This window comes from Gekko japonicus, unplaced genomic scaffold (assembly GCF_001447785.1).
Source record: "Gekko japonicus isolate JY-2015 unplaced genomic scaffold, Gekko_japonicus_V1.1 scaffold621, whole genome shotgun sequence".
NCBI classification, from domain to species: Eukaryota; Metazoa; Chordata; class Lepidosauria; order Squamata; family Gekkonidae; genus Gekko; species Gekko japonicus.
This window is the reverse complement of record NW_015173692.1, coordinates 516701-538007: the sequence shown is the minus strand read 5'-3', so window position 1 is coordinate 538007 and position 21307 is coordinate 516701. Positions and strand designations below refer to the sequence as shown.

General features: G+C 42.2%; 1 protein-coding gene across 1 annotated transcript in view; it reads right to left on the bottom strand.

The window, feature by feature from the left end:
- Nucleotides 1–21307, bottom strand: part of PJA2 (praja ring finger 2, E3 ubiquitin protein ligase) — a 43575-nt gene that overhangs the window by 1541 nt on the left and 20727 nt on the right. Inside the window, exons 6-8 of the mRNA XM_015423163.1 lie at nt 20364–20475; nt 6980–7094; nt 6628–6749 (exon numbers count right to left, since the gene is read on the bottom strand). Of these exons, the coding sequence (XP_015278649.1) occupies nt 6628–6749; nt 6980–7094; nt 20364–20475 (349 nt within the window). The remainder of the gene's footprint in view (nt 1–6627; nt 6750–6979; nt 7095–20363; nt 20476–21307) is intronic.

Genomic DNA, 21307 nt, shown 5'->3' with positions numbered 1-21307 from the left:
TTTGAATTAGTTGGGTGGGAGGGGGTGTACAGCAGTTGATTTGGCCAATCGTAGCTTAGAGTGTCTGCTCCTATGGCCTGAGGACACCTCATTCTTGTTACAAATCTGGGCACCAATGATATAGCTCTTATGCTTTACGGTACTGAATCTGTGGCAGATTGGGAGGAAGGTCTCCTTGTTCAACATCCATTCTGACTGATCCAGAGACCACCAGCTGAACCAGTCCACCAAGGTGTTGGATGTCCCAGCTACATGGACAGCTTTGAGTGACTGGAGGGGAGTCTCCACCCACAGCAATATCTGCACTGCCTCTGCATGAAGGGTGCTGGATTTTGTGCCATCCTGGCAACTGATATAGGACTTGGCAGTCATGTTGTCCATGTACACAAGGACATCCTTTTCGGCTAGGAGATCTTGGAAGGCTAACAGACCCCATCTGATCAGCCTGAGTTCCAGTAAATTGTGCTCTTCTCTTCCTGGGACCAGAGTCCCTGAGCCACTCTCTTGTGGGAGTGGGCTCACCACCCCTGAAGGCTGGCATCCGTTGTCAGCAGTGTCCTGTTCGGTTTGCTAAGAGGTGACCTTTCTAGGAGTCTGGATAGGTGCAACCACTATTGAAAATCCTGAAGGAGACTGTCTGGAAGCTTGATCAATTTGTGCCTTTTATGGGCTATCACGTCCTGGAAGGGGAAAATAAGCCTCTGGAGAGGGCGAGCGTGGAATCTTGCCCACGGAATCATGTCCTGACAGGAGACTAACATTCCCAGAAGTCTTGCCAGAAGCATGACTTCCAAATAGGACTGCTGGATGATCTCCTGCATCAGAGAAAGGATGTCTTCCCTCCTGTCTTGGGACAGGAAGACTTGATCCTGAAGGGTATCTATGATAACCCCCAGGTGAAGATCCTGCTGGGCGGGGAGCAAACAGCTCTTCTCCCTGTTGATAACAAAGCCATGATCTTGTAGGTAACAGAAAGTCCTTTCCACATCTGTCACTGCCTGTTGGAAGGAGGAAGACTTCATAAGGGTGTCATCCAGCTATGGAAACACGCAAATGCCCTGGGTTCTGAGAAAAGCAAGACCGGCACCTTTGTGAACACTCTTGGGGCAGCCTTGAGCCCCAAGGGGAGAGCCTGATATTGGAAGTGCCTCCTGTCCTGAGTTTGGCTGCACGTCTCCAATGTCTGCAGCAGACAAGCTGAGCAAGTCCAGGGAGGTGGATGTAGAGAACTCAGTGTCAGATAACAGTCCAGGAGTCAGAGTTACCAGGCAACAGCATCCAAATCAATAAAGCCAGAGACAGAGTTCAGAAAGCGGGTTGTCAAGAAGCTGTCCATGAGTCAAAATTATCAAGGAATCGTCTCGTCAGAATCAGCAGCTTCAGCATTTAGGAAGATGTTGTGTCCACGTCCATGAGTTCCCCTTGTGAGTCTTTGTAGCTGCTGCCGTTGCATTTAAGCTGGCTCCTGCAATGACTCATCTTCCGTGTCAGCCAGCAGTTGACATTGGGCTGGGAGATGAGCACTCCTATGCCTTACCTTAAATCCTGCCTGAATTGTTCCCTGCAATGTTCCAAGGGAATTGGTGACCCAGGAGAAGTGGGAACAGCTGGCTGGCCTTTGGCTTCTGGATTAGAGCTGGAGGGCTGAGACGGGTCCGGCTCCTCTACTTCTTTCTTGCTATAGGATGCAGAAGACCTTAGGAAGAATCTTAGGGAAGACCTCCTGTGGAAAGAGATGGATCTGTATGGTGGTTACTAAGGGATCTTCCTCATCAGATAGTTCTTCTTCTCTTGGAGAAGAAGAGTCTGAGGAATCAGAATTATCAGACTCCTGGTCCATTAGGGGGCGTAGGTCTCTAGAGGAATACTTGACAGGTGGAACCACCTTATGTTTCTTATGACGAGGGGGGAGAGAAGGTGTACAGCAGTTGATTTGGCCAACTGAAGCTTAGTGCATCTACTCTTATGGTCCGAGGACAACTCATGCTTGTCACAAATCTGGGCACCAGATGGTTGAGCTCTTAAGTAAATAGGTCCCCTCTTCCCAGAACTGGAGGGTGAATGACGCCTAACCCTGTTAGAGGGTCTAGAAGAATCTCAAAGGCTGGCGCTAGTCTCTGAAAGGGAGGCTTTATTCTCTCTTTGCATCTCCCCCTTGATCCAGGCCAGCAGGTCAGAATGAGCATGATCCACCGAGAGATCCAGGACAGAGGCTTCTACCATCTCTGATCCATGGGATGAGACATGGGCTGAGAGAGGCGAGGGGGAGGAAGGAAGGTCTAGGCCAAGGGCCAACTCCTCCTGTGATGCATGCTCTGAAAGGCTCGCCCACGCTGCATTTTCTGGGATGATTTCCCACCTTTTTTATACTATAGAAAAACTATAAAGAAACATGGGGGGAGAGCTCGGAACACTACCCCACTGCTCACTCCCCAAGCCAGTTTGCCTGCCTTACTTTGAAGACAGTTGGGATTTCCATGCAGCTAGGCAGCCTGTCGCCATGCCAAGAGCCTGAGGGCCACAGGAAGAGGAAGATGGTGCTCCTGCTGTGGCAGCTGCCAACGCTTCGTGGGCCTTTAAAGTGACTGGGGATGCTCCTAGCCTGAAGGCTGGAGTCCCCACGGCTGTCCGTTGCTCTTTTGGGGACAGAAAAGGGGGATCCTGCCTGGGCAATCTCCCCCGTCGGCAGCTCTGACGGCTGTTTTCTTCCTTAGAGCCAGACTCCTCTACTCCCAAGTAGGAGTCCCTGCGGCTGCACCCTGCTCTTCCCCTCTGAAAGGGGGGGCTCACAGGGGTGAAAGGCCCCATTCAGCTGGCCATGTCACCACGTGGCAGTTCTCTCTCTATGAGCCAAGTCCTACAGTGCCAGAGGAAAGGAGGGGGGAGAAGGAGGGGGAAAAGAGAGAGTGCCAAGGAACAGATAAGAAAAAGAAAGGAAAAATATCTGCTCGTCCATGGGATCACCGAGCTCTAAACAGTGCTCAGCCAGTGACACCTAACTGCCCTGCAGGCAGAGCCAAGACTGGGAGCTGGGGAGAGAAGCTATTTCCTGTATGTTCAGACTGCCCCACCCTGGACCACCGGTGAATGCCATGACAAAACCTCTAATTTTCACTGAGTCAAACATTAAGGAAAGTTGTGAGAACTTAAGAGTAATCTTAAATTCCCTAAATGGTTTATAATTGTGGTTCAGACTATCTACTATTGCTGCTATGGTAGTGTATGTATATATGTGTGTGTTTGTAGAGTTGTTGTTCTTAGTGTCTTATATAGCCTTATATTAGAACAAATGATGGGCCACAGGTCATATGGACTCAAAACTAGACACTAATAAACAATATTTTTCTGGTTTTATTTCACCAACAAATTTATACACTAGTTGTTCTATGTACAATACAGTTTCATTACTGCCCAGGATCTGATTCTATTATTGATGCTATACTACAGCAATTCAGGTCAAGGTGCTCCATACTAAATATACTCCATGTTTACTGCTGATATTGTCTTCTTGCTAATACAAAATAAACCCTGATACAGCATACTAAAGTGGTGTGAAGTCCTGTCTAAATGCCTTCAAAGTGGTTAGTATAACAGCTACCCAAGTTGGCTTGACTTGAATTGCCCTGGTGCTGTATGAAAGCATCTTTATTATTACTGAAATCATTTGTGAAGATCTTAACATGAGTTTCTATTCATTAGCTTTTAAAAATATGTCCATATGGATTGCATCATTCCCCCCATACATGTTCCATGAGTATTTCAGATGCCGTTGGATGTTCAGCAGACTTAAAAGATGCCATACTTCAGTGGGGGACTTCAAGTGTGAGGCTGCCTGACTGAAATTTATATGGACACTTGACATGATCACACTTGGGAGAGGGTAGTTCACTACAGACATTAAACAACCCCCATTAAAGTTTATTTATTAAGTGTTACTATCTGGCTTTTCTTCCCAGTGGGGACTTGAAACAGCTTATAAAATAAACACAACAATACATTTTTAAACAAACGAAAACCAGAAATAGCCTAATAAGAAGTTTGAGTTCTGTGACAAGCAATACCAGTAAGATCAGTGGTATGTGTGTGTGTGTGTGTGTGCGGGGAGCAGCCCAGCTAGAGTCTGTAACCATTCCACTTTTGCTATTAAAAAGCATAAGCAGAGTTTAGTAAAGTTACGGTATAAGGAGGCTTGCAGATTTCAACTTTGTTACCCTGCTTAACTGGCTTGCTACACTAAAATGTTCTTTACAAGGTGTATGTTATCAGTAAAATTACTGTTTGAATCCCACAGAAAATCTCCCCTGACAGAAGGGATTTATATCAGCAGACTTTCTCACCTCTCTCCCCTAAACCAAGCAACAAAACAAATGGTGGGTATGCTAACTCTTTCCCCCTCGCCTCTTGCATGCAGTTTCTGTTGTACATTTAGCATTAACCAGTCTGCCATGAAGTTGCAATCAGGAACTTATGCTTAGCAGTTCATCCTCTAAACCCCGTTTTAAACTGTGGGCTAACCACTGTCATAACCTCCATCTTGGCCCCACTTCTCTTGCTTTCCTTGCTTTGGGTGGAACAAGAGGGACTGAGCTTATGGTTCCTTTTCAGCCGGCACTGTCCTGTCAGCACCTGGCTGGATTCTGGTTGCATAGAAGAATGGCCAGCTGTGTGGGAAAGATTCTCAGAAGCAGTCCACACAAACTTCAGATCATTAAAGGAAGAGATTTTTAATAAGTAAGCATAACTCTCAGTAACACAAAAAATTGGAAATAAACAGAAGAAGAAGAGAAGAGATTGGATTTATACCCTGCCCTTCACTACCTGAAGGACTCTCAGAGTGGCTTACAATTTCCTTTCTCTTCCCCTCCCCATAACAGACACCCTGTGAGGTAGGTGGGACTGAGAGAGCTCTCCCGAGAACTGCCCTTGAGAGAACAGCTCTGAGAGAACTTGTGACTGACCCAAGGTCACACCAGCAGCTGCATGTGGAGGAGTGGGGAATCAAACCCCGTTCTCCCAGATTAGAATCCATGCTCTTAACCACTACACCAAACTGGCTCTCCTTAGAGTTAACTAAAGGCAGAATACTAAACAAAATAAGAAAGGCGTTTTGTTGGTTTTTGCCATCAAGTCACAGCAGACATGGCGACCATGTAGGATTTTCAAGGCAAGATAAGTTCAGAGGTGGTTTGCCATGGCCTGCCTCTGTGTCATGACCCTGGTATTCCTTGGTGGTCCTCCCATCCAAACATTAGCCTGTGCTGATGAGATCAGATCTAGCCTGGGCTTTCCAAGTCAGGAAAAGAAAGGTGCAATGCTATCAAAAACTGTACTTACATAGATACTTTTACATTCCTCTCCTTTGAAGTGAACACAGGAAACTAGAAGATTGACATGACTTCCCACAGAATTAACTTCTTGGCTCCAAGAACCAATCCAGGCCTTTATTCCTTTTTGGGACCAAACATACTGGGGGGGGGGGAGTGAAAAGCTTCCTGTCAAACCTGTGCTGGCCAAGCACCACAATGTTGGGATTACTGACTTTAAAAAGGTAAAGGTTCCCTTGCTCGATAGCCAGTCGAGTCCGACTCTAGGGTTGCGGTGCTCATCTCCGTTTCAAAGCCGAAGAGCCAGCGCTGTCTGAAGACGTTTCCGTGGTCATGTGGCTGGCATGACTAAACACCAAGGCGCACCGAACGCTGTTACCTTCCCACTGAAGTGATACCTCTTTATCTACTTGCAATTTCTTGCTTTCGAACTGCTAGGTTGGCAGGAGCTGGAACTAGAGATGGGAGCTCACTCCGTCATGTGGCAACTCGGGTCTCGAACTGTTGAACTACTGACCTTCCACAGCCTGCAGTTCAACGTCTTAACCACTTGAGCCACCACAGCTCCACAAAGAGATATTAAAATCAATCCATACTGCCTCTCTTGACAGCATGACTAAAAGGTTGTGATTTGAGCCCCAAAGCTCAACCTGTTCCCCAGCCCATCTGTCATCTTAATGTTGCCCCCCCTCCCCATGCAGGGTAATTTGAGGATTTTAATTGCCCTTCATCTCACAAACAAGCCTATGTTATTTCAAGGCTTATTTCCTCCTCTCACAACAACTACAGCTTGCCAATTCAGACATTTTTTGCAAACTATGGTTAGTGATAAACAGGAAATGGAAGCTGCATATTAGGGAACGGACAAGTCTGTGGCTTGTTCATTACGCTCCAAAGCATGAAACACTAAATTTAGTTTTATATTTCTCTCAATGAGACTTCAACGTTTGGCAACAAAGCTATGCTGTAGGCATTATCTTTAAACATGGGAGCAATTATATCTCTAGTCAGCTAAGTGCTTGAAAAGGAATTAAGCATAAGTAGCCCTGTTGGCACTGAACATATTCAGGCAAACAGAAAGTGGATAAAATTCATGCAAATGTGGTTAAAACATTTAAATTGGTTTGAATCGAGGCCAACATGGATCTAACATTATGCAAAGAAATTATTACTGTATGCTTATTTGCCACTTTGCAAAGAATTTAAAGCCATGCCCACTTGCAAAGCTGGGAGTAATGTCAATGTATTTCAGAAATCTTGAGTACTGAATTATGGTAACTTATCACAAAAGCAACGAACATACCTTTTGTAACCAAAGTGTTATACAGGGTTTATGAAAAAAGTGATGACACGGAAGCTCCGTTACAATTTCTTCTTTGATGTACTCACTGCAACAGATAGCACAACACTGCTCCTGACCTACAGCTTAAGAAAACAATACATGTTATCAGCATTCAATTTTTTAAAAATTAGATCTTAAAGGATGCCAAACTAAATAAGTCTTTCAAAATAAAACTTTGAAACTAAATCATTTCTAACGAACTACTAGTCACATTATGTTCCTAGGAGAGGTACCGAAGCTCAGGATAGCACATTATCACGTTATTTTAATATTATATTTAATCTGAATACTTAATGAAATACCAATGCCTTACCATTGTGATCTTCTGTTATAATAATTTGTGGCAGACAATCTATACTCTCTTTACTAGCTGGTGGATGAGCCTGTTCAACATCAATTGCAAGAGACTCCAGATGTGCCAGAGCAGTCTAAAAAACAAAGCATAAAAACTCACTTCTGCTGCTCATGATATATTTTAGAATCTTGTTAAGTTGGTTGCTTCTGGATTTTTGAAGAAATTGAAACAAAAAGATTATTAATATGAATGACATTTACAGAGAACGAGCTGCAAATAACAGATTCTGAGAATTATAGAATAGAATAATGCCTAATTTTAAATTAAGTATATATTATTAAAAGAGCTGATCACCTGCCATATTTTGTCACAGCAGGGTAGAGAGCAGACCAAGTTAGACTGCTTTAGTGACAGTGTAATATTGTCACAGGCTTTCTCGTTCAACTGCTCATATTTATAACTGGAATGGAAAGTTCAAATAACCTGACAGCACTCTACCATATAAAAGTCAGGACCAACAGAAATACCGCAACACAAGTATGCCAGCTGTTAAATTCTTTAGAACTCTTCACATTTGGCTACACTTTTGGTCCAGGGGAGGGGCATGATGGCAAAGACCAACCTGAGCAAAGTCTATGACCTGAGACATCTTATGTTTCTCCACCCTCCTTTTTAATACTTAGCATCCAGGTTGACTAAATTCTAGAAAACTCAAAACACTGTCATACTTTTTGGTTAGTCCTAACAAAAACACATGACACTATTTTTGTTTTTGGATGTTGTCTGCAGACTAGCCACTTCCATCTTTTATCTGTTGCTACTTTGGAATTGGCACACACAAAACCTGTGACATTTTGCTCCATTTTAATGAACTCTAATTATGGTGCTGGAGAAGACTCTTGAGAGACCCTTGGACTGCAAGGAGATCAAATCAGTCAATCGTAAAAGAAATCAACCCTGACTGTTCCCTGGAAGGCCAGATAGTGAAGCTGAAGCTCAGATACCTTGGCCACCCAATGAGAAGGGAGCACTCATTGGAGAAGACCCTGACACTGGGAAAGACTGAAGGTCAAAGAAGAAGGGGATGGCAAAGGATGAGATGGTTAGACAGTGATACTGATGCAACGAACATGAAATTAAGCAAACTCCGGAGGACGGCAGAAGACAGGAGGGCCTGGCATGATGTGGTTCATGGGATCGTGAAGAGTCGGACTCAACTGTGCAACTGAACAACAATGAACTCTCAATCCTGCCTTCATCACTACTTTGCTACCCGGTTCCATCTTAATGAGGAACAGACTTCAGACCTTACTATCTGCTCAGAAAGAAAGCAAAGTAGTTATGTACATGGTAATCTCCTAAGAAAGGTAAACTGGATGGGTTCATTAAGCACTGCCTACATGGTCAGTTCACAGCTACCAGCAACCTCAGTGTGAGAGCCTCAGGTCCACATGAGACTACCACTGGACTCATGACCAAGACTAATGTTTGTGTGAACTGGTAGGTCCATGTCATAGCTGCATCTGTGACAGCTGCAATTTCAGTAGGTTAACAAGGCAATACTGTGGTCATGGAAGTCACAGTGTGCACATATACAGCCTGCATGTAGTGTAGATGGTTCACAACAATGGCACTTCTACATAAGTGCAGGTGAGATACATATATTTTTTATGGCACTGCAGCATCTAAACTGCTCTGAGACTCCAAGTGAAAGGCAGGGTATAAATCCAATCTCTTCTTCTCTCTCTCTGTTCTCTCTCTTCCCTATATCTTCCCATAGTGTTTGTATCACCTATTATGTTGTTATCCTGCCTTTGTTCCAAGGAGTTCAGGCTGGCATAGATGGCTCACCCCTCCTCCATTTTATGCTACAATCCCAAAATAGGTTAGGCTGTGTGACCAACTGAAGGTCACTCAGTGAAGACATACAGTAGAGACTAAGGTCTCCCCAGTCCTAGTCTAAGCCTCTAAGCATTACACATGGATTTCAGTGGATGTAGCCTGGAATAAATCTTCATAGGATTATGCTGAAAATAAACCAAATACTAAGCTTTTGTATAGTGCATGTCAAGAGTCCAAAAAGATTCACAAGTGGCAGCCCTGAAGAGCAGGCCAGCATTATTAGCTTCACACTGCACAAGGAGGGCAGAGGAAACACAAAATTGCTAAGCCCTCGCCCCTTCCTACTAAGGTGGCATTTCAGTATCAAACCTCCTAGCTAACACTTAGCTGATACAGCTCTTCCATATAATAGCTGGTTCATACTTGTACAGTCTGTTCTGGCTATCTTTTCTAATCAGTGTTAGAAAAAGTAGGGACAACAGAACTAATTTGGTTAATTCTTGGATCAACGTATTTGTAGACTTGCATGTACACTACTGAAAGTCACGGTGACTGCTGCAACTGTGCCTTTGTGGCACAATTAGAGAAGTAGTGATCTGATTGTAGATGCTGGAAAGAAATTCACTGGACAGCATAAAGCATAATACTAAAGCTACTATCTTGTTTGCAGTTGCACATATCTGACAGAAATTAAAACCCTTTAAACCATTAATACATAACAGTTGCAACACATTTTCCTAAATATTTTCTTTTGTAGTGCTACAGCCATTGATAAAGTAGGCCATTAGAACAGCAACATCTGCTTATCAAAGTGCAAAAATAAGATACTTCAGCAACATTTTGCACATTGCCAAAATTTAATTTTTAAAAATATATATGAGAAAATTATTAAATATGGTCTGTGCTTCATATAAAGCCAAGTATTCTCCCCCCCCCGAATCTCATGTTTAGAGCTAATCAGGAGTAATTTCCTGCAGGAGCACACAGGAGCGGAGCTCCAGCAGTAAAGAGCCCAGGGGGCAGGCACATGCAACAAGCCCCACCCCCTGCTCCCAGCAGCCCTCAGTCAGAGCAAGAAGCAGCCAGGTAAGTTGCAGAGCTCCCTCCGGCCCCCCGGTCCAAAACAGTCCAGTGGCAACTTTAAGACCAAGTTTTATTCAGGTACAAGCGCTCCCTCCTCTGCAAGGAGAGATGTGCATGCCCCCCCCAATAGCTAGCAATCCAAAACAGTCCAGTGGAGCCTGAGCGGTGGGTGTTGCCTTCTGACACACTTCCGGAGTTGTCAGGGGGTGTGGCATATACAAATAAGTTATGCTAATGAGTTCCTACACCTCTTTTTCTATGAAATGACCCCTGGAGCTAATTCTCATAGGGTCATCGTAAGTGACTTGACGGCAGTTAATAGACACACACTAATATCACAAGAATACAAAATATGTGCCTGGAGTTATAATGCATGCCACCCTCCCATTCTCCAGTCCTGGACTTGCACGATGTATCTTCTCCCCTCAGCCTTTCCACTAGCAGGCTAAACGCAGGAGGCGGCTATAAACATCTGGCCATTTGCAATACAATGAAATTACTACAAACTTTTAGAGAAGTGCACAGCAAACTGGCCAGAAAAGTCTCATTTGTCAACAAACCTGGAACCACATATGGGAGATACGGCACATTCTGTTACGTGTGGGTGCCAACTTGGCTATGGTGACAAAGTTTTTTAGATAATGGTTTAGAAGATTAATCTTCCAAGGACTTCGCATTTACAGAAAAACTATATAGACTTCAAAGATATTTCCATTTCAGACTAAAAGTACACACACACAAAAATACTTATTGGGGGAAAAACATACAAAGCATTGTTTACACTACAGATTACAGTTTATGCTTTAGATCTGAGTAACAAACAATGATTTTTTACCATCATGTAAATTTTAAAAAAGAAATAGATAATATAAAGTATTTTGGCATGTTAATATCCAGAGATAAACATAAAGAACAGACTAGAGACACAGTCCAAAGGGTGAACAGTAAATTCCACATATGTAGCAAGATTCCCAAGCTCCTGCAACAGCAGCCCCACTCACTGCTCTAGAAAATATTCCACAAGTGGTTTGCAGTGTACAAGAGGAATTGACCTGTTCCTACCGCCCCCCAACTGCATTTACTTGAAGAGGCAACCAACAGAGCATGTTATGTTCAGCTTACAACAAACCGGAGTAATTGGTACATATTTTTAACTATCCTTTGTTTGCTAAAAAACAAACAACCCCCCCCAGTAAACAAATATTTCCTAATAATTGCAGTAATATAGGCCATAATGAAATTGGTCTTAACAAAACCTGCATGACCTCTCTAACTAAGGCTACGTTTGTGACAAGCACAAAACCTGGTTTGTTAGACTAAAAACTTCCTGGTCTGGGAAGCCTTAAACTGCACAGTATGCAAAGGGAGGAGGGAGGGAACTTATGATAACAAGCCAGGTATATATTCATCAAGACCAAACCTGTCTGAATAGTGTCGATGATTTCAACTTCATGAAAAATGTATCTCATAATATTACATATAGTCCATGAGTAAAACTAAAGAAACATGGTACCTATAATCTGTAGTAACTTCCTATGTTAATTTCCAGTGCCTAATTTATGTGCTTCTTCCCCATCTCTCTTTTTCCAAAATCCTCAGTTTCTTCTGGAGGTATGGAAAACATTTCTGTATTTTCTTTACATAAAATAGCTATTACATTGTTAAATGAGTTTTTACAATGTTGAAATCCAGACCTTTCCTTCAAACCCTTGCAGTGTTTTCATTAGCCCTCAGTTAACAAGAAAGAGGGAAAATGGATCACAATGCTCTTTGATGAAATTTTCAATTCTAAAGTACAATAGGAAATCGGGCACATATGGGAAACATCAAAGACTAAGAAGTCTCTTTACTGTAAGAGAATACAGAGATTTTGATGTGGCAAAGGCTAGAAGAAAAAGTTTTATACACTTTTTACCCATTAGGGATTACATATGACCAAAACACAGGAAGGTTAAAAAAAGTATTCATCAATGGGGTGATGGCTACCGCCTAGTTTCCACAAAGTGCTGTTGAAGAGAACTGCTGTGGTTAAACTTTTTCTGCACTGCTGATGATAAATTTATTAGAGAAGAAAAGTTTCTGAAAAGTTGCCTGACTTTATGCTTTGCAGCCACATTACTAAGAGGAGGGACCTGTTCTACTGACCCCTCTTCCCACAACGTGTGCACAGAGTTATAATCTCCTACACTGGAACAAAGCTTTGTTGCATGAAAAATATCCATACAGATGAACACGCACACACATTATTTAAGTTACTAATCAGGATAAGCACCAGCTGCATGTGACACTCAACTGGACTAAAACCTTCCCCCAAATTTCTGTTTTCGCCTTAAAAAAAAACCCAGAAAATTTCGACAGTTCCCCCCCCCCCAAATAGTTTCAAAATTTCCAGAAATTTTACATCTCTATGCAAGAATGTTTTTTTCCTTGAATTCTCCATTTTGCGCAGACACCCTACTTCATGGCACACTGTCCTAGGAAGAATAAAGGTGGAACTGCATAGTGTTACCCAACCGGTGGGGTCACAATAGGTCCCTCCCTCTATAATATCTGAAGCTGCAGACTCGAAGGTCTGTAGCTCGGCAGTTCGAGACCCTAGTGCCACGTGACGGTGTGAGCTCCCATGTCTGGCCCCAGCTCCTGTCAACCTAACAGTTCGAAAGCAAGAAATTGCAAGTAGATAAATAGATACTGCTTCAGTGGGAAGGTAACAGCGTTCCGTGTGCCTCGGCGTTTAGTCATGCCGGCCACATGACAACGGAAATGTCTTTGGACAGCGCTGGCTCTTCGGCTTGGAAACGAAGATGAGCACTGTCCCCTCGAGTCGGATTCGACTAGCTTTTGAGCAAGGGAAATCTTTACCTTTACCTATAATATCTAGCTCAATTTAACCTATTTACAATTTGATTGAGATTGAGGGGGGACATGATTGCTCTCTTTAAATATTTGAAAAGCTGTCATTTGGAGGAGGGCAAGGAGCTGTTCCAGTTGGAAGCAGAGAATAGGACCTGAAGCAACGGGTTTAAATTACATGCAGAAAGGTATCGGCTGGATATTAGGAAGAAGTTTTTCACAGTCAGAGTGGTTCAAAGGTGGAATCAGCTGCCTAGGGAGGTGGTTAGTTCCCCTTCACTTACAGCTTTCAAGAAGAGGCTGGACGAATAATTGTCAGAGATGCTTTAGCCTAGTGGGTTGGGCAGTGGGTTGGACTAGATGGTCTGTATGGCCCCTTCCAACTCTATGATTCTATGACAATGCAGTCTGCCCTACCTCCTATGAGTCAGTGCAGCAGAAATAAAACAGGATGAGCTAAATGTTAAAGTGGGGGACTGAATTTGCTATGGGGGCCACTGTTCTGGTACCAGCTCTGTTTTCTTTCCAGTCTGTAGGTTCACCCTGTGAGAAATTCACATTTTTAATAATCATTTCAATTTTCTTTCAACTGTCTTAGAGCTAAAGGAATTAAATGCACCTGACACAAACCTCCACATTTAACTTAGAAGAAAGTTCTGTCGATGAGGGTAGAATATACGTTAAAAAGCAATAGTATTCGTGAGGTAAGAACATATAAGGAGGTCAAAGGACTATGATACAGAACTCAAATAACTTATGTGCACTAAAAGAATTGTCACACCAATGTCACTGAAATGACAATTTCCATTTATGTTAAAGCATCAACGTCAGACATTATCTCTAGGAAAAACTGGAATACTCATCGCTACATATCTAACATGCAAAGCTTGGAAATGGGCTTGTAAAAGTCACTGACTTTTGCATGAAAGCAATGAGGCACTGAGACAACACAAACAATATTCTGAAACCCTCACATATTAAATACATTGCCGACATTCTCTTTCTGTAGATAAATCAGAAATTGCAGGTACCTGTAGACGCTGATAAGTCATTTCCATGAACATGCTTGTTACCTGAATTTGAAAAAATCCAGATTAGTGAATGGGAGTACAGCTTTCTTTAAAAGAACTGTACTCCATACTAAAATAGCCAAGACTCTCTTACGTGAAATTTCAGTTCTGTAATCACTGTGACTCAAAACATTTGAAAAGCTGTTTTTTCAAAAGAAAAAAGTCCATGTGAACCAATATAGCTTAATTTCAAACCTAGTGCACAATGATAACCTGTGTCAAGTTTAAGATGCCCCATAAATGGCATCCCTCCCCATGGCAATTTAATAGTATTTAGTACCTTTGTGAAATTTAGAGGCCCCTCATAATCAGAGGTCCTATCACTACACTCTGATTCAATGTTGCATATAAACTGAAGTTATCAGGTTGTTATCCCAGTTCTCTTTATAGGATGGATAATCTGCAGAGATTTCACCTAGAAGCATAATTGGCAATGAATCTATTTCACACACTTTGGTCTTTTCTTTTTTTAACAAGAGGTTCACAGAAAGAACTTGCCTTATTAAATAACAATTTATAGGTGGGATTTGTGCTGTTTCTCTCCTGTATTAATGCCTATTTTGATACAGTTACTTTAGTTTGTTAAATGCCTGTATGATTTCTCCTTCTCAGAAAGAAAGCAGCCAAGGTAGTATTTATTTTCTTTAAATGCAGTACTTTGAAAAGCAATCACTTTTCAAAAGAGAAGCAATCAGATATGTTGACAAAGGAACAAAGTAAGTGCTAGACTATTGACAAGGGCATTTTTTCCTTGAGCACAACCTATTTAAATCTTCATGTTTCAGTATTTTCAAAGACTTCATATAATGCTGACAAACAGTTTCAGGCACTTCAGTGTTCAAAGGAGTCCTTTCACAGCACAAAGTTCAGGAAACTCAATGATCTTCTAAAGAGATTGTTAGACTTACCAACAACAGTTCTCTCCCTATAAGAAATATGAAACATGGCATGAAATATAGCATCGCTTTGATGTGAAAAAGTAAACATACAAGAATCCTTGGCAAAAGGCCAAATGACTTGTTTGAAATCTAACTGAATTGGATGGAAGTCACCTGTTTTGAACACCTTAAATATTGTGCTAGGACTAAAGCAAGGCTGGCTTAAAAAATTATTTTGTTAGTAAACCTTTTGTTTGATAATATTTTTCTAATTCTGGCTGAAGCATTTGAGCTTCTCTTACATTATTGTCTTCAGCAAATGAAAAAGAATTTCACTTCTGATGCCATTAAAACAAACTACCACACAACACAGCAATCAATAGTATGGTTTCAATTTTAGCACTGAACAATTAGTTCCTTAAATATGCAAAGGAATAATATTTCTGTACATGCAAAATATCCAACCAATTAAAATTTTCAATTTTTCTATCAGCCTTAACATTACAAAAGCCAAATAGGAAACTGAGTGGGAATATAAATGAACTGTATTCAATTTTCACTAAAACTATGATTATTGCTAATCAATGAAAATGGTTTCAATCCAAAATAATTTATATAAGAAAAACAAGTATGGACAGTGTTTATGAATTTGTCATTCTGTGGCATAAATATATGTATAGTGACATACTTTTGTTCACATATAAAACAAAGACAAGTTATTCCAATTTATATTAAAGCAAGTTAGTTTTGACATATTTGTAGTTGTTCCTTCTATAAAACAAGGTTTGCAAAACAGTTTAATGTTTAATGAGAGAGAGAGAGAGAGAGAGAGAGAGAGAGAGAGAGAGAGAGAGAGAGAAAGCTCTACCCTGCCTGTGAGTGGACTTGGTTTTGCTACTTTCATGATTGGCACAGGGCCAGCCCCTTTACTATGAGAGACAGCAATTTTGAATATTATGGTAGTGATGGGGACTTTGTAACTGGAATCTGTTTCTCTTATGCATGTCAATTACTTGACAGATTTTTAGCGTAAGGACAGAAATATTAACCCTGCCATTATTTCTTCAAGAGCAGTCATAAGTTCTTGCACTATCAGTCATTTTAACATAACCGCCGGAGAGAACAGTAACAGAGTTAGTGGCAGATTAACAACCTCATGTAATTTTAGACACCTTACAGGCAAATGCTCCACAGGACTCTCAACGTCACTGTTCCTACTAGAGCTGAGAGGGCAGTGAAACCAGCACAAATAAGTAAAAGCATTTGGGGTGGGGGAGAATCCACTGGGAGGCATCAATCATGATTAAAAGCATGACAACTAAACATTCTCCATCCTAAGCATGCCAAGATGGGCAAAGCACTCACCATTCCCATCATGGCCACAGGGTCATTTCTACTTCTCTCATACAATGAAGAGAACTGGAGGGCTGGCTAAAGAAATCTTCCTTACTTAACAGGTATAAACTCAAGAAGTGCATACTTAGAATGTGCTCTCTGTGCACACACAGCACTAAATCTGTAAACTCAAGAAAGCTCCTATGTACAACATGTGGAAAGCCCCTCCCCTTGAGCCCCACCTGGCACCTAAACTACTTTCTTTTAGGTGCCAGACCAACACATTTCTGTTTACTCAGGCTTTTAATTAAGGGGCTTTTAAAAGAACAAACATAATTTTTATAGTCTGTTCTTACCCTGAGAAATGTTTAAGACCCATTGTAAGCTACTTCATGTTTTATGTTGTTTTATGTTTTGCTGTGTTTTGAATGTTGGGCTTTGATAATGTTTATAATTTTTTTTTATTAAATTTTATTTTGTAAGCTGCCTTTGGCAGACTGCTCAGAGAAGTGGTATAGAAATTTTCTAAAAAAACAAACAAAAACATATCCTGATTAAGGCAACAGGGAAGACTGTAACCTTTGGTAAACGTCATCCTCCATTTTACCTACTGTTATTGCTGGTCAAACATGCATGGCCCATTATTCTTTGCACAATCAGAGCCAGAGCACATGAAGCAGAATTAATAGTGACTACCCCTCCCGTTTCTTCTTGCCCTTGAGTAGCCAGAGGCTGTGGGGGATCTGTGTGTGTGTGTATGGGGGAGTCTGCACTTGCTTGTCCCCTTCTCTCCTATCACACTGGGTAGAACAGGCCACCACTCAAACTTAATTGCCCTCCCTGGCTGACAGCAGTTTGAAGCACTGACTACACCCATCTGCATGTGAACACCAGCTGCTACACACTCCCCTCTTTCCTTGTCTGCTAATCCTCTAGTCAGTCAGGTTATTTAGCCTGCGCAGTGGCCAGGCAGCCAGGTGAGAACCTTTTGGACAGTCTGAGATCTTTAGAAGGAAAAAAATATATATACTAATATACATCTCTATTTTTGTAGAAGTACAGGAAGCTAGTATCAGAACACTAGCAGAGGTGTTACAGAAACTAATCCGAAGTAATAAAACCATGTAGTTTAAGTACTTCGTTTCCAAGGAATGAACACATGCCAAGCTGAAACTTTGAAAGAGACTGGTTAAGGCAGACTTCACTCAATTTCCCCCCATTTGCCAGTTATTGGCTTGTAACCTTTGCAAGCTTTCATACAGTGCATTGAGCCTTGTAGCTCTTGCCCTACCAGCTGGGAAGGCACCTTCTGACCTATCCTGAAATTGGAGTTGACGCGGCACATTCTCACCAGTTTGATGTAGTGGTTAAATGCACGGACTCTAATCTGGGAGAACCGGGTTTGAGTCCCCACTCCTCCACTTGCAGCTGCTGGAAGACCTTGGGCAATCCATAGTTCTGGCATAGCTGTTCTTGAAAAAGAGCAGTTTCTGTAAAGAGCTCTCTCAGACCCACCTACCTCACAGGGTGTCTGCTGTGGGGAGGGGAAGGGAAAGGAGTTTGTAAGCCGCTCTGAGACTCCCTTGGGTAGTGAAGGGCGGGGTATAAATCCAATCTCCTCTTCCTCCTCCTCACCATTCCCTTTATCCATGTTCCTGATGTTTATGGCCCTAGAGCAGGATATCCAAAAAGTGATCTATCTTGCCACTTTCTGGCAGATGAGAAAATGGTTATCACTCCCCTATCTGTCTCTATAAAGGGGAATCAGTTCCTCTCAGGCTGAAACCCAGAGACTTAGCTGCTTGGTTCCCAGGCTAGAATGTTTTCACTTGGGCCAGTGGCCTTTCAGGGTGTCAATCAAGGCAGCCTGCATTTCCCAATCATAACAATAGCAACACCCTATACTGCATGGATCAATGACTATTTGTGCTCAACAGGTGATGCTCCAAATGTAAGAATCAAGGACACTATCAGTGGTAGAGTAGGGACTGGGACATGCAGATGGAAGTGGTGACTGCACACAAGCATGCACTTGCCAATTCAAAATAAGCATCTGTTCACAGAAATCACCTGTTGCAGCTGCTACCACCACTGTTCATTCATATCTCTATGCTTCTCTTGCCTCTCAGCAGGCAATGCTCCAGCATGCACCTAGGCAGGAATTCCTCCCACAAACAAGGCTTTATAAGCAACAGCAACCAATGTAGTTGCCACGTTCCTCCTCTCAAAACCATGGCAGACAACTATGCAACAGATGCAGCAGTACCAAATATCAAGATATGGAGTAAACCATTCCTTTTACTCTATCAAGCAACTTTCAAGGACACAAAGCCCTGGAAATAACACATTGTGCAAGTCTATCCTGTGGAGTTGCCTCAGATGTCTTCATGATATGGGACCCTTACATAAGAGGACTATACATTCACCACCACAACATGCCACATCTTGCCTTGTGATTGGAGCAGCTACAACAGTGAGGTTCCAACATCTCAATGTCATCTGGACTTACAACAGGCTTATAGACAGACATTGCCTGAGGCCATTTTCACATGTTCCAGTTGGTACCCAAGCCCACACTTCTCCCGGAATTTGAAGCTGCAGTACACTTTCTTCCTGGTACATGTGTCTCTCCCCTACTTCCTACAAAACATTTGTTCTATATACCAAAATGCTAATACAAACATTGTGCACAATAATCTCAAAACAGAGTTAGTAATACAAGGACATCTATACTGGGGATCTCCTGTATGGAGTAAGAGGTTAGCACAGAAATGCTTTAAATAAAAAAAATATATTTCAACCATCTGTTGGTTCGGACAGCAATTTATTTGCAAATTGCAATTAGTATCCCTCAACTTTCAGGAAAATGTATTTTTAAAAACATTTTAAAATACCTGGAATTCTGCTACAAATGTATTGTGCATACAGTTTCTTGTAATAGCTGTCTTTTCTCCCATGCCCTGTGCATCAGTTTTCCCAAACTACCACAGAAAGAAGGTTTCTGAAGAATTTTCTGCTCAAATGTGTGTGGGGGGGTATTATAAAACAAGGTTGTCTCTTAATTAGGGAAGAGAACTTCATGGCTACGAGTCTTTTTTTGATGTTGCTGTTCAAACACTTTTCAAGATGCACATCTCCATAGCTAAGAAAACTGTGGTCTATTTCATTTCAAGTTCCTCCCCTTACACCTGGGTTCCCATCCAAAGCAATAATATATCACAGCAGACTGAAAATGAAACTGACCAATGCTTCACTAGCTGTGAAGAAATAAAGAACATAAAAAGAAAGGAAAAATACCTGGCTATGTAAAGCAAGGGAAAAGGAGGAGATGGAAGAATGTTATATGTGCTGTTTCTGCACAGATACAGAAACAGCACATATAACCTATCTTAGCTGTTTTTAAGAGAGACATCCCACAATAACCCACAGTACAGTAATCAATCCTAAGTAATCAGCAGCTACCTGAGCACTAGCCATGACAAAGGCTGGCCACAGAGCAGAGACAAAATGGCTTGTACTACCATTTGCTTTGAATTGCAAACTAATCTTCAAGGAAATCCTCAACTACAGCAAACTTTTAATAGCTGCACTTTTGTGAAGTTCTCAGCATCCTTTATAAGTACTAATCACATGGGCTTGGATGCTTTACCTGGGAGATAGCCTTTCACCCTATAGATCCTATCATCAGACATCCTCCCAACCATGGAGCTATAGGAGTAAGCTGACAGTCATGACTAGAATAGCAGGCTTCCCTTCTCTGTGTGGCTCTGACTATTTCTCTGGCAAGACAGTGCTGAGTTGCACATGAGGTTAGCTGTGATTGAATTATCCAGGGATTGGAATCCGAGTAAAGTCCTGGACCTTGTGGCTATAGGTATGAGTAGCCTTCTACTTGGTCTTTCTAACCAATATGGGTGGCTCTGATGAAGAGGTGCTGCCAGTTGGTAACATTCTTGCATGCATTATTATTAATGCTGATGGGGAGCAACAGGGAAAGGAAGGCAGCAAAAGGGTGCATGAATGAACAAGGTCACAACTAGAAAGTGTGGCCAAGTTTCTTGGGGTAAAACGAAAAGCCACTTTTGGAACATCATACTAACTTTTCTTACCATGGTTATTGTTGTAATATTGTCCACAGGATTGCAATTAATGCAAAGTATTAGGCTGGGCTTAACAAGCTAATTGCCTGCCTGTGTAGGCCTATGCAAATTTTTGTATATAGCATGACAAACATTAAAATGCTGACTTCATGATGGGATAAATGGTGACCTAGTATAAATTATTTAAATCATATTTTCCCTCAGTTTGTCTTATATCAAGACAAGCTAAAAATAACATTACCTCCATGGCTTGTGCCAAGCGTTCTTCAAGGGCCATATATGTCAGGAACTGGGGATCCACATAAGAAATGGCTTGAGCAACACCGAGACCATCACCAAATTCATCAAGTAGCCTGGAAGGGAGGGAGGAGAAACACATTAGGGAAAAAAGTTCCATTTTCCCTTGCTAAGTACTGTATATCTTGGCAGTTTCACTCAGCTTTCACACCTCTAAGCAGCATATACTACTGATGCAACCTGAAATATAAAATTGGGCCAGTATGGTCATGTTATCAATATGTTATGTTAATAACCACAGTTTCTTTTTAAAGTCCACACTGCCTTTTGCTGGGGCAAATGTATTCCCTTTGGTGAGCATAAATGTGTGTGCGCTACTCTCCAGGACCGACTATGAATAGCTTTTATTAAATCTTTCAACAGTGGTGCTAATGCATATCCATATAATTGGAACTGTGAAATCAGGCAGAAAGAAAGAACACCACAAACTGGCTAAGGAACTGGCTATATCTAAAATCAAAAGCTGTAACATTTAGGAATTTTTACCCTAGTCAGCAACTAGGGAGTGGCAGACCAAATGTTCCTCTTTTCTCCCCTCACCTCCCCCATGAACCGCCAATTACTGCAAGCATGGCAAGTTGAGAAGGCCAGCCTCTCATTTTTTTCCTCCCTCACCTTGCTCAAGATATCTCTTCACTAGCACATCCCCTGATCCATTTTATGTAGTGCAGAGGTGGAAGAAACATCTCCACCAGAGGTCATTTCGGGGGGGAACGCGGGGGAACACAGTTCCCCCGGGTGAGGTGTAGGGGGGTGGGGCACATGACGAAGCCCCGCCCCCTGATTCCGGCCGCCCCGCTTCCAGCCCTCATTCAGCCAGGAGGAGGCAGGAGAAGAGGGAGGGTAAGTTGCTTCCTCCCCGCCTCTCCCCACCCCTGCCTGCCTGGG